This window comes from Lepidochelys kempii, chromosome 14 (genome assembly GCF_965140265.1).
Source record: "Lepidochelys kempii isolate rLepKem1 chromosome 14, rLepKem1.hap2, whole genome shotgun sequence".
NCBI classification, from domain to species: Eukaryota; Metazoa; Chordata; order Testudines; family Cheloniidae; genus Lepidochelys; species Lepidochelys kempii.
Window position 1 is genome coordinate 30,799,559 of NC_133269.1, and position 12,188 is coordinate 30,811,746.

Consider the following 12,188-nt stretch of genomic DNA (forward strand, 5'->3'; position numbering starts at 1 on the left):
GATTCCCAGTGGCTGCGAAAACTTTTGCATGCATAAGGGCACTTTCATGGAACTTTGTGACTTGCTTTCCCCTGCCCTGAAGCGCATGAATACCAAGATGAGAGCAGCCCTCACAGTTGAGAAGCGAGTGGCGATAGCCCTGTGGAAGCTTGCAACGCCAGACAGCTATCGGTCAGTTGGGAATCAATTTGGAGTGGGCAAATCTACTGTGGGGGCTGCTGTGATGCAAGTAGCCCACGCAATCAAAGATCTGCTGATATCAAGGGTAGTGACCCTAAGAAATGTGCAGGTCATAGTGGATGGCTTTGCTGCAATGGGATTCCCTAACTGTGGTGGGGCCATAGACGGAACCCATATCCCTATCTTGGCACCGGAGCACCAAGCTGGCGAGTACATAAACCGCAAGGGGTACTTTTCAATAGTGCTGCAAGCTCTGGTGGATCACAAGGGACGTTTCACCAACATCAACGTGGGATGGCCGGGAAAGGTGCATGACGCTCGCACCTTCAGGAACTCTGGTCTGTTTCAAAAGCTGCAGGAAGGGACTTTATTCCCAGACCAGAAAATAACTGTTGGGGATGTTGAAATGCCTATAGGTATCCTTGGGGACCCAGCCTACCCCTTAATGCCATGGCTCATGAAGCCGTACACAGGCAGCCTGGACAGTAGTCAGGAGCTGTTCAACTACAGGCTGAGCAAGTGCAGAATGGTGATAGAATGTGCATTTGGATGTTTAAAGGCGCGCTGGCGCAGTTTACTGACTCGCTTAGACCTCAGCGAAACCAATATTCCCACTGTTATTACTGCTTGCTGTATGCTCCACAATATCTGTGAGAGTAAGGGGGAGACGTTTATGGCGGGGTGGGAGGTTGAGGCAAATCGCCTGCTAGACACCAGGGCGGTTAGAAGAGCACAGGAGGGCGCGGTACGCATCAGAGAAGCTTTGAAAACCAGTTTAATGACTGGCCAGGCTACGGTGTGAAAGTTCTCTTTGTTTCTCCTTGATGAAACCCCCCGCCCCTTGGTTCACTCTACTTCCCTGTAAGCTAATCACCCGCCCCTCCTCCCTTCAATCACCGCTTGCAGAGGCAATAAAGTCATTGTTGCTTCACATTCATGCATTCTTTATTCATTCATCACACAAATAGGGGGATGACTACCAAGGTAGCCCAGGAGGGGTGGTGAAGGAGGGAAGGAAAATGCCACACAGCACTTTAAAAGTTTACAACTTTAAAATTTATTGAATGACAGCCTTCTGATTTTTGGGCAATCCTCTGTGGCGGAGTGGCTGGTTGGCCGGTGGCCCCCCCACCGCGTTCTTGGGCGTCTGGGTGTGGAGGCTATGGAACTTGGGGAGGAGGGTGGTTGGTTACACAGGGGCTGTAGTGGCAGTCTGTAGGCTCCAGCTGCCTTTGCTGCAGCTTAACCATACACTGGAGCATACTGGTTTGGTCCTCCAGCAGCCTCAGCATTGAATCCTGCCTCCTCTCATCACGCTGCCGTCACATTTGAGCTTCAGCCCTGTCTTCAGCCCACCACTTACTGTCTTCGGCTCGCCACCTCTCCTCCCGGTCATTTTGTGCTTTCCTGCACTCTGACATTATTTGCCTCCACACATTCGTCTGTGCTCTGTCAGTGTGGGAGGACAGCATGAGCTCAGAGAACATTTCATCACGAGTGCGTTTTTTTTTCTTTCTAAGCTTCACTAGCCTCTGGGAAGGAGAAGATCCTGTGATCATTGAAACACATGCAGCTGGTGGAGAAAAAAAAAGGACAGCGGTATTTAAAAAGACAAATTTTATAAAACAGTGGCTACACTCTTTCAGGGTAAACCTTGCTGTTAACATTACATACATAGCACATGTGCTTTCGTTACAAGTTCGCATTTTGCCTCCCCCCACCACGTGGCTACCCCCTCAACCCTCCCCCCTCCCCGTGGCTAACAGCGGGGAACATTTCTGTTCAGCCACAGGCAAACAGCCCAGCAGGAACGGGCTCCTGTGAGTGTCCCCTGAAGAAAAACACTCTATTTCAACCAGGTGACCATGAATGATATCTCACTCTCCTGAGGATAACACAAAGAGATAAAGAACGGATGTTGTTTGAACGCCAGCAAACATACACTGCAATGCTTTGTTGTACAATGATTCCCGAGTACGTATTACTGGCCTGGAGTGGTAAAGTGTCCTACCATGAAGGACGCAATAAGGCTGCCCTCCCCAGAAACCTTTTGCAAAGGCTTTGGGAGTACATCCAGGAGAGCCGCGAATGCCAGGGCAAAGTAATCCTTTCACATGTATAGTATTTTAAAAGGTACACTCACCGGAGGTCCCTTCTCCGCCTGCCGGGTCCAGGAGGCAGCCTTGGGTGGGTTCAGGGGGTACTGGCTCCAGGTCCAGGGTGAGAAACAGTTCCTGGCTGTTGGGAAAACCGGTTTCTCCGCTTGCTTGCTGTGAGCTGTCTACAAACTCATCATCATCATCATCATCTTCTTCGTCCCCAAAACCTGCTTCCGTGTTGCCTCCATCTCCATTGAAGGAGTCAAACAACATGGCTGGGGTAATGGTGGCTGAACCCCCTAAAATGGCATGCAGCTCATCACAGAAGCGGCATGTTTGGGGCTCTGACCCGGAGCGGCCGTTCGCCTCTCTGGTTTTCTGGTAGTCTTGCCTCAGCTCCTTAAGTTTCACACGGCACTGCTTCTGGTCTCTGTTATGGCCTCTGTCCTTCATGCCCTGGGAGATTTTGACAAAGGTTTTGGCATTTCGAAAACTGGAACGGAGTTCTGATAGCACGGATTCCTCTCCCCATACAGCGATCGGATCCCGTACCTCCCGTTCGGTCCATGCTGGAGCTCTATTGCGATTCTGGGACTCCATCATGGTCACCTGTGCTGATGAGCTCTGCATGGTCACCTACAGCTTGCCACGCTGGCCAAACAGGAAATGAGATTCAAAAGTTCGCAGTTCTTTTCCTGTCTACCTGGCCAGAGCATCTGAGTTGAGAGTGCTGTCCAGAGCGGTCACAATGGAGCACTCTGGGATAGCTCCCGGAGGCCAATACTGTCGAATTGTGTCCACAGTACCCCAAATTCAAGCCGGCAAGGCTGATTTAAGCGCTAATCCACTTGTCAGGGGTGGAGTAAGGAAATCGATTTTAAGAGCCTTTAAGGCGAAAAAAAGGGCTTCATCATGTGGACGGGTGCAGGTTTACATCGATTTAACGCTGCTAAATTTGACCTAAAGTCCTAGTGTAGACCAGGGCTAAAAGTGGGAGGGCTAAGCCTTAATGTGGGGTGGGGGAAGCAAGCGGTGGGTGGGCTAGGGAGTGGAGAGGAGCTAGTGGGCAGCGCCATGTCTGCTGTACTGCCCAGGTAGGTTGGAGACTGTGGGGATCAGCTGACACAGTATCCCCAGCACAGGTAACATGACAGCCAGTGGTGGATTTAGAGTCAGTGCGGCCCTGTGCTCAGCTTCATTTTTGGGGCCCCTCCTTGGGACCCAACCAAGAAAAAGAACATTCTCTCTGATCTCCCGCCGCCCCAGTTTTTCATTCTTTTTTTCTTCATCCTCCTCCTTATAAGTAATAGCAAGTAAATGACAATAAAGTGACGTACCTTGATTGTTCTTGATTGTTCTTGTAGTTTAACTTATTTTTCCACAGACCACTTGAAAATCACGGAGGATCTCAATGGACACTTAATGATCTTTCCAAATATTGTAAAAAAAGTTGGCCAGGAGCTAGGCTGAGGGAGGGGGCTCAGGGTTGGGGCAGGAGGTTGGGGTGTGGAGCGCTTACCTGGGGCAGCTCCTGTTTGGTGTGAGGGGTGCAGGTGGGAATGGTGGGCGGGGGGTGCAGGAGCTCCCATTTAGAATCATAGAATCATAGAATATCAGGGTTGGAAGGGACCTCAGGAGGTCATCTAGTCCAACCCCCTGCTCAAAGCAGGTGCTCAGGGTGGGGGTGAGGATGTGTGGGGGGGTGCAGGAGTCAGAGCATGGAGTGTGGGGGGGCTGGGTATGTGTGTGGGGTGAAAGTCAGGGCAGGGGGCTGGGGACGTATGAGGGGGTGCAGGGGCAGGACAGGGGGCTGGTGGTGTGTGAGGGGGGTGCAGGAGTCAGGGCTGGGGAGTTGAGAGGGCGATGCAGGGTTCAGGGTGGGCAGAGGGCTAGGGTTGTGGGGGTGCTCACGGCAGGGGGCTGGAGGGAGTATGCCCCGATTCCAGCCCTTTCCCCAAGGCCCCACCCCTGCCTCTTCTCCTCCTCCCCCGCCCCCGGAGCTCCGCTCTTCCCCCTCCCTCCTGCCGGCAAACAGCTGATTGGCAGCAGGGAGGGGGGAGGGGAGAGAACGTAGCACCCTCCGGGGAAGAGGTGGGGGAGAAACTTGGCTGCCAGTAGAGCCTGTCCTGCTGCAGCAGGAGCTCCAGGAGCCGGCAGCACCAAGCTTCTGCCTCCGCAAGAGAGAGCAGTGGGGGCGGGAGGGGGGAGAAGAGCAGACCAGGGCCCCTTTGGACCGTGGGCCCGGCACCATGGTAAATCCGGTACTGCTTGTTGCAAAGAACGGCATTTTGGGCTGTATAAGTAGGAGCATTGCCAGCAGATCGAGGGACGTGATCATTCCCCTCTATTCAGCATTGGTGAGGCCTCATCTGGAGTACTGCGTCCAGTTTTGGATGTGGAAAAATTGGAAAGAGTCCAGGGGAGGGCAACAAAAATGATTAGGGGGCTGAAGCACATGACTTATGAGAAGAGGCTGAGGGAACTGGGATTATTTAGTATGCAGAAGAGAAGAATAACGAGTGATTTGAAAGCTGCTTTCAACTACCTGAAAGGGGGTTCCAAAGATGGATCTAGACTGTTCTCAGTGGTAGCAGATGACAGAACAAGAAGTAATGGTCTCAAATGGCAGTGGAGGAGGTTTAGGTTGGATATTAGGAAAAACTTTTTCACAGGAGGGTGGTGAAGCACTGGAATGGGTTACTTAGAGAGGTGATGGAATCTTCTTCCTTAGGTTTTTAAGGTCAGGCTTGACAAAACCCTGGCTGGGATGATTCAGTTGGGATTGGTCCTGCTTTGAGCAAGGGGTTGGACTAGATGACCTTCTGAGGTCCCTTTCAACCCTGATATTCTATGATTCTATTATGGGTATGTCTACACTACGAAATTAAGTCGATTTTATAGAAGTTGATTTTTAGAAAATCGATTTATACAGTCAATTGTATATGTCCACACTAAGCGCATTAAGTCGGCGGAGTGCGTCCTCACTACCATGGCTAGCATCAACTTACGGAGCAGTGCACTGTGGGTAGCTATCTCACAGTTCCCGCAGTCTCCGCCACCCATTGGAATTCTGGGTTAAGCTCCCAATGCCTGATGGGGCAAAAACATTGTCACTGGTGGTTTTGGGTACATGTCATCAGTCGCCCCTCCCTCCGTGAAAGCAATGGCAGACAATTGTTTCGCGCCTTTTTTCCGTGCAGACGCCATACCATGGCAAGCATGGAGCCCGCTCAGCTCAGCTCACTGTGACCGCTGCTGTTGTGTCCTGGGTGCTGCTGGCAGCAGACAGTGCAGTATGACTACTAACCCTCATCATCCACCGCTTCTGCTGCAACTCTGCTCTCCTGGTGCCATGAATCCACCTCGCAGGTCCTCTCGTCGTTCTTTATAAATATCTATTCTCGTGGCATCCATCATCATCCACCGTTTCCGCTGGAACTCTGTTCTCCTGGTGCCATGAAGCCACCTCGCAGGTCCTCTCGTCATTCTTTATATCTATTCTCGTGGTATCCGTTGTGATCCACCGCTTCCGCTGCAACTCTGCTCTTCTGCTCTCCTGCAGACGCCATACCACGGCAAGCATGGAGCCCGCTCAGCTCACCACTGCTGTTGTGAGCATTGTAAACACCTCGTGCATTATCCTGCAGTATATGCAAAACTGGGCTAAGAGACGCCAGCACGAGGACAATTTTAATGAGGACATGGACACAGACGTTCCTGAAAGCATGGGCTGTGGCAATTGGGACATCATAGAATCATAGAATATCAGGGTTGGAAGGGACCTCAGGAGGTCATCTAGTCCAACCTCCTGCTCAAAGCAGGACCAATCCCCAACTAAATCATCCCAGCCCGGGCTTTGTCAAGCCTGACCTTAAAAACTTCTAAGGAAGGAGATTCCACCACCTCCCGAGGTAACGCATTCCAGTGTTTTACCACCCTCCTAGTGAAAAAGTTTTTCCTAATATCCAACCTAAACCTCCCCCACTGCAACTTGAGACCATTACTCCTTGTTCTGTCATCTGCTACCACTGAGAACAGTCTAGAGCCATCCTCTTTGGAACCCCCTTTCAGGGAGTTGAAAGCAGCTATCAAATCCCCCCTCATTCTTCTCTTCCGCAGACTAAACAATCTCAGTTCCCTCAGCCTCTCCTCATAAGTCATGTGTTCCAGTCCCCTAAGAATTTTTGTTGCCCTCTGCTGGACTCTTTCCAGTTTTTCCTCATCCTTCTTGAAGTGTGGTGCCCAAAACTGGACACAGTGCTCCAGATGAGGCCTCACCAATGTCAAATAGAGGGGAACGATCACGTCCTTGATTGCTCGCTATGCCCCTACTTATACATCCCAAAATGCCATTGGCCTTCTTGGCAACAACAGCACACTGTTGACTCATTTCCAGCTTCTCGTCCACGGTAACCCCTAGGTCCTTTTCTGCAGAAGTGCTACCTAGCCATTCGGTTCCTAGTCTGTAGTGGTGAATGGGATTCTTCTGTCCTAAGTGCAGGACTCTGCACTTGTCCTTGTTGAACCTCATCAGATTTCTTTTGGCCCAATCCTCTAATTTGTCTAGGTCCCTCTGTATCCTATCCCTACCCTCCAGCGTATCACCCTGATTCTCATGGGTGACTTTAATTTTCCTGATATCTGCTGGGAGAGCAATACAGCGGTGCATAGACAATCCAGGAAGTTTTTGGAAAGCGTAGGGGACAATTTCCTGGCGCAAGTGCTAGAGGAGCCAACTGGGGGGGGGGTGCTTTTCTTGACCTGCTGCTCACAAACCGGGTAGAATTAGTGGGGGAAGCAAAAGTGGATGGGAATCTGGGAGGCAGTGACCATGAGTTGGTTGAGTTCAGGATCCTGACACAGGGAAGAAAGGTAAGCAGCAGGATATGGACCCTGGACTTCAGGAAAGCAGACTTCGACTCCCTCAGGGAACGGATGGCCAGGATCCCCTGGGGGACTAACTTGAAGGGGAAAGGAGTCCAGGAGAGCTGGCTGTATTTCAAGGAATCCCTGTTGAGGTTACAGGGACAAACCATCCCAATGAGTCGAAAGAATAGTAAATATGGCAGGCGACCAGCTTGGCTTAATGGTGAAATCCTAGCGGATCTTAAACATAAAAAAGAAGCTTACAAGAAGTGGAAGGTTGGACATATGACCAGGGAAGAGTATAAAAATATTGCTCGGGCATGTAGGAATGATATCAGGAGGGCCAAATCGCACCTGGAGCTGCAGCTAACCAGAGATGTCAAGAGTAACAAGAAGGGTTTCTTCAGGTATGTTGGCAACAAGAAGAAAGCCAAGGAATGTGTGGGCCCCTTACTGAATGAGGGAGGCAACCTAGTGACAGAGGATGTGGAAAAAGCTAATGTACTCAATGCTTTTTTTGCCTCTGTTTTCACTAACAAGGTCAGCTCCCAGACTGCTGCGCTGGGCATCACAAAATGGGGAAGAGATGGCCAGCCCTTTGTGGAGATAGAGGTGGTTAGGGACTATTTACAAAAGCTGGACGTGCACAAGTCCATGGGGCCGGATGAGTTGCATCCGAGAGTGCTGAAGGAATTGGCGGCTGTGATTGCAGAGCCATTGGCCATTATCTTTGAAAACTCGTGGCGAACCGGGGAAGTCCCGGATGACTGGAAAAAGGCTAATGTAGTGCCAATCTTTAAAAAAGGGAAGAAGGAGGATCCTGGGAACTACAGGCCAGTCAGCCTCACCTCAGTCCCTGGAAAAATCATGGAGCAGGTCCTCAAAGAATCAATCCTGAAGCACTTGCATGAGAGGAAAGTGATCAGGAACAGCCAGCATGGATTCACCAAGGGAAGGTCATGCCTGACTAATCTAATCGCCTTTTATGATGAGATTACTGGTTCTGTGGATGAAGGGAAAGCAGTGAATGTATTGTTTCTAGACTTTAGCAAAGCTTTTGACACGGTCTCCCACAGTATTCTTGTCAGCAAGTTAAGGAAGTATGGGCTGGATGAATGCACTATAAGGTGGGTAGAAAGCTGGCTAGATTGTCGGGCTCAACGGGTAGTGATCAATGGCTCCATGTCTAGTTGGCAGCCGGTATCAAGTGGAGTGCCCCAAGGGTCGGTCCTGGGGCCGGTTTTGTTCAATATCTTCATAAATGATCTGGAAGACCGTGAAGATACTGTGGAAGACCATGTCAAAAGCTTTGCTAAAGTCAAGGATCAACACGTCCACTGCTTTCCCCTCATCCACAGAGACAGTTATCTCATCATAGAAGGCAATTAGATTAGTCAGGCATGACTTTCCCTTGGTGAATCCATGCTGACTGTTCCTGATCACTTTCCTCTCCTCGAAGTGCTTCAGAATTGATTTCTTGAGGACCTGCTCCATGATTTTTCCGGGGACTGAGGTGAGGCTGACTAGCCTGTAGCTACCCAGATCCTCCTTCTTCCCTTTTTTAAAGATGGGCACTACATTAGCCTTTTTCCAGTCATCCGGGACCTCCCCCGATCGCCATGAGTTTTCAAAGATAATGGCCAATGGCTCTGCAATCACATCCGCCAACTCCTTTAGCACTCTCAGATGCAGCGCATCCGGCCTCATGGACTTGTGCTCGTCCAGTTTTTCTAAATAATCCTGAATCACTTCTTTCTCCACAGAGGGCTGGTCACCTCTTCCCCATGCTGTGCTGCCCAGTGCAGTAGTCTGGGAGCTGACCTTGTTCGTGAAAACAGAGGCAAAAAAAGCATTGAGTATATTAGCTTTTTCCATATCCTTTATCACTAGGTTGCCTCCCTCATTCATTAAGGGGCCCACACTTTTCTTGACTTTCTTCTTGTTGCCAACATACCTGAAGAAACCCTTCTTGTTACTCTGAACATCTCTTGCTAGCTGCAACTCCAGGTGTGATTTTGCCTTCATGATTTCACTCCTGCATGCCCGAGCAATATTTTTATGCTCTTCCCTGGTCATTTGTCCAATCTTCCACTTCTTGTAAGCTTCTTTTTTGTGTTTAAGATCAGCAAGGATTTCACTGTTAAGCCAAGCTGGTCGCCTGTCATATTTACTATTCTTTCTACACATCGGGATGGTTTGTCCCTGCAACCTCAATAAGGATTCTTTAAAATACAGCCAGCTCTCCTGGACTCCTTTCCCCGTCATGTTATTCTCCCAGGGGATCCTTCCCATCAGTTCCCTGAGGTTGTCAAAGTCTGCTTTTCTGAAGTCCAGGGTCTGTATTCTGCTGCTTTGCTTTCTTCCTTGTGTCAGGATCCTGAACTCGACCATCTCATGGTCACTGCCTCCCAGGTTCCCATCACTCTTGCTTCCCCTACTAATTCTTCCCTGTTTGTGAGCAGCAGGTCAAGAAGAGCTCTGCCCCTAGTTGGTTCCTCCAGCACTTGCACCAGGAAATTATCCCCTACATTTTCCAAAAACTTCCTGTATTGTCTGTGCACCGCTGTATTGCTCTCCCAGCAGATATCAGGGTGATTGAAGTCTCCCATGAGAACCAGGGCCTGCGATCTAGTAACTTCTGTTAGTTGCCAGAAGAAAGCTTCGTCCACCTCATCCCCCTGGTCCAGTGGTCTATAGCAGACTCCCACCACGACATCACCCTTGGTGCTCACACTTCTAAACTTAATCCAGAGACACTCAGGTTTTTCTGCAGTTTCATACCGGAGCTCTGAGCAGTCATCCTGCTCTCTTACATACAATGCAACTCCCCCACCTTTTCTGCCCTGCCTGTCCTTCCTGAACAGTTTATATCCATCCATGACAGTACTCCAGTCATGTGAGTTATCCCACCAAGTCTCTGTTATTCCAATCACATCATAATTCCTTGACTGTGCCAGGACTTCCAGTTCTCCCTGCTTGTTTCCCAGGCTTCTTGCATTTGTGTATAGGCACTTGAGATAACTTGCTGTTTGTCCTGCTTTCTTAGTATGGGGCAGGGGCCCTCCCCTCTCGCTCTCTCCTGACTAGTGCATCGGAGTTCAAAGCGCTGTCCAGAGCTGTCACAATGGAGCACTCTGGGATAGCTCCCGGAGGCCAATACCATCAATTTGCGTCCACACTACCCCAAATTCGACCCAGCAAGGTCGATTTTAGTGCTACTCCCCTTGCCGGGGAGGAGTACAGAAGTTGATTTTAAGAGCCCTTTAAGTCGATGGAATGGGGTTGGTTGTGTGGACGCATTCATTTTAAAATTGACCTAACGTGGCTAAATTCGACCTAACACCGTAGTGTAACCTAACCAGGCCTATGATTCTAAATACAGGACAGTACTGTGTTAAATGTAAACTATTAAAAAAAAATAAAGGGTAAGCAGCATTTTTCTTCTGCATAGTAAAGTGTCAAAGCTGCATTAATCCAATGTTCAGTTGTAAACTTTGGAAAGAACAGCCATAACATTTTCTTCAGAGTTACAGGTTTTAGAGTAGCAGCCGTGTTAGTCTGTATTCGCAAAAAGAAAAGGAGGACTTGTGGCACCTTAGAGACTAACCAATTTATTAGAGCATAAGCTTTCGTGAGCTACAGCTCACTTCCTCAGATGAGGAAGTGAGCTGTAGCTCACGAAAGCTTATGCTCTAATAAATTGGTTAGTCTCTAAGGTGCCACAAGTCCTCCTTTTCTTTTTTCAGAGTTACAAACATTTCAGAAAAAAGAAAAGGAGTACTTGTGGCACCTTAGAGACTAACAAATTTATTAGAGCATAAGCTTCCGTGAGCTACAGCTCACTTCATCCGATGCATCCGATGAAGTGAGCTGTAGCTGACGAAAGCTTATGCTCTAATAAATTTGTTAGTCTCTAAGGTGCCACAAGTACTCCTTTTCTTTTTATGGATACAGACTAACACGGCCGCTACTCTGAAACCAAACATTTCAGAGTTACCAACAAACTCCCTTCCTGAGGGGTTCCTAACTATGAGGTTCTACTGTATTCAGCTCCCCCTAAAATGGAAACCACCCCTCTTGAAACTTTGCCCGGGCACGAGACACAAACAGGTGCAAGCACCTCGGAATCCTGAAGCCAGACCAACTTCCAGGTGGAATTTCTATGGGGCAGCAGAATGAAGAGAGGCTTCAGCTTGGAAATCCTAAAGATCAAATCATGAGATCAAGGGATTTTTGCCTAATAGAAAACTGAAGATATAACACTGCCCGACCTCCCTAAACACTTTATTCTTGAGGGTTCCCCCTCGCCCCCCACCATCACATTGGTACCTAGCAGATTTTAATCCAATGAGGGTAGGGGAAATGTTCTGTCAGTAAGATCTGTGGAGCTGCGGGACAGCCTCCCCAGGGGAAAGATTGGGAAGTGATTTGGGTTTTAGTATGGACAGTCAGTGGATGATTTTGGAACGCATGCCTGCTGGAGTTTTCCTATGCTATTGGTATCAATTGTCTAGTCCTTGGAGTTCTCATTGTCTCTCTAGATCCTCCAGTAATATGGGTCAGTTTCAACCTGTTCTTCAACAATCTATTCATTCCACCCAACAGCTAGGTGACACGCTCACCTCCTGTCCTCTGAGCTGCCCTTTTGCACCCAATGGATAGCAATGCAAAGCATAGAGGGAAACTGAGGCATGCACAGACATCATAAAAATATCACAGAAAACTCCTACTTTGTCACAGAAGCCCTGAGCTCTGCTCATCTGTGGAAGAGAATTTGCAAGGTCTCTGAACTCCGAACCATCACTAGCATTCCAAATTTTTCCTTGCAACTATCATAGATCTTATTAGTGAAACTCCAGTCCCTTTCCATATTACCAGCAGGGGCTCCAGAGGTGGTTGGCCCAGGGCCTAGCTTTCTCCACTTTCTGTAACCTTTGGGCAGCCCTCCCAACAGTGAACAGCTCTAAGTAAGTAGGGAAGATTAATTCAGGTGCTGAGGAAAAGTGGGGACACGTCACTGGAAGGAGCATGGAATCTGGTCCA

At 49.2% G+C, this 12,188-nt stretch overlaps 2 protein-coding genes across 3 annotated transcripts in view; both read right to left on the bottom strand.

Moving 5' to 3' along the window:
* LOC140898115 (uncharacterized) overlaps positions 1-12,188 on the bottom strand; it is a 56,112-nt gene that overhangs the window by 14,843 nt on the left and 29,081 nt on the right. The window lies entirely within an intron of this gene.
* On the bottom strand, positions 1,112-6,055 carry LOC140898242 (uncharacterized). Of its 2 annotated transcripts, none has more exons than XM_073311813.1 (3): positions 5,587-6,055; positions 2,324-2,930; positions 1,112-1,753 (listed from the first exon to the last, which is right to left on the bottom strand). In XM_073311813.1, the coding sequence occupies exons 2-3, from the start codon at positions 2,907-2,909 to the stop codon at positions 1,503-1,505; spliced, it is 837 nt and encodes a 278-aa protein (XP_073167914.1). In that variant the 5' UTR covers positions 2,910-2,930; positions 5,587-6,055; the 3' UTR covers positions 1,112-1,502. The 2 variants fall into 2 exon arrangements, with proteins under 2 accessions (XP_073167914.1, XP_073167915.1); XM_073311814.1 differs by lacking the exon at positions 5,587-6,055 and having other exon boundaries at positions 2,324-2,735; positions 2,832-4,230.

Coding starts and splice junctions, on each gene's coding strand:
- LOC140898242 (XM_073311813.1), bottom strand. CDS start 2,909: ATGCAGAGCTCATCAGCACAGGTGACCATGATGGAGTCCCAGAATCGC. Junction 1,754..2,323: donor AGGCGGAGAAGGGACCTCCG/GTGAGTGTACCT, acceptor TTTCTCCACCAG/CTGCATGTGTTTCAATGATC.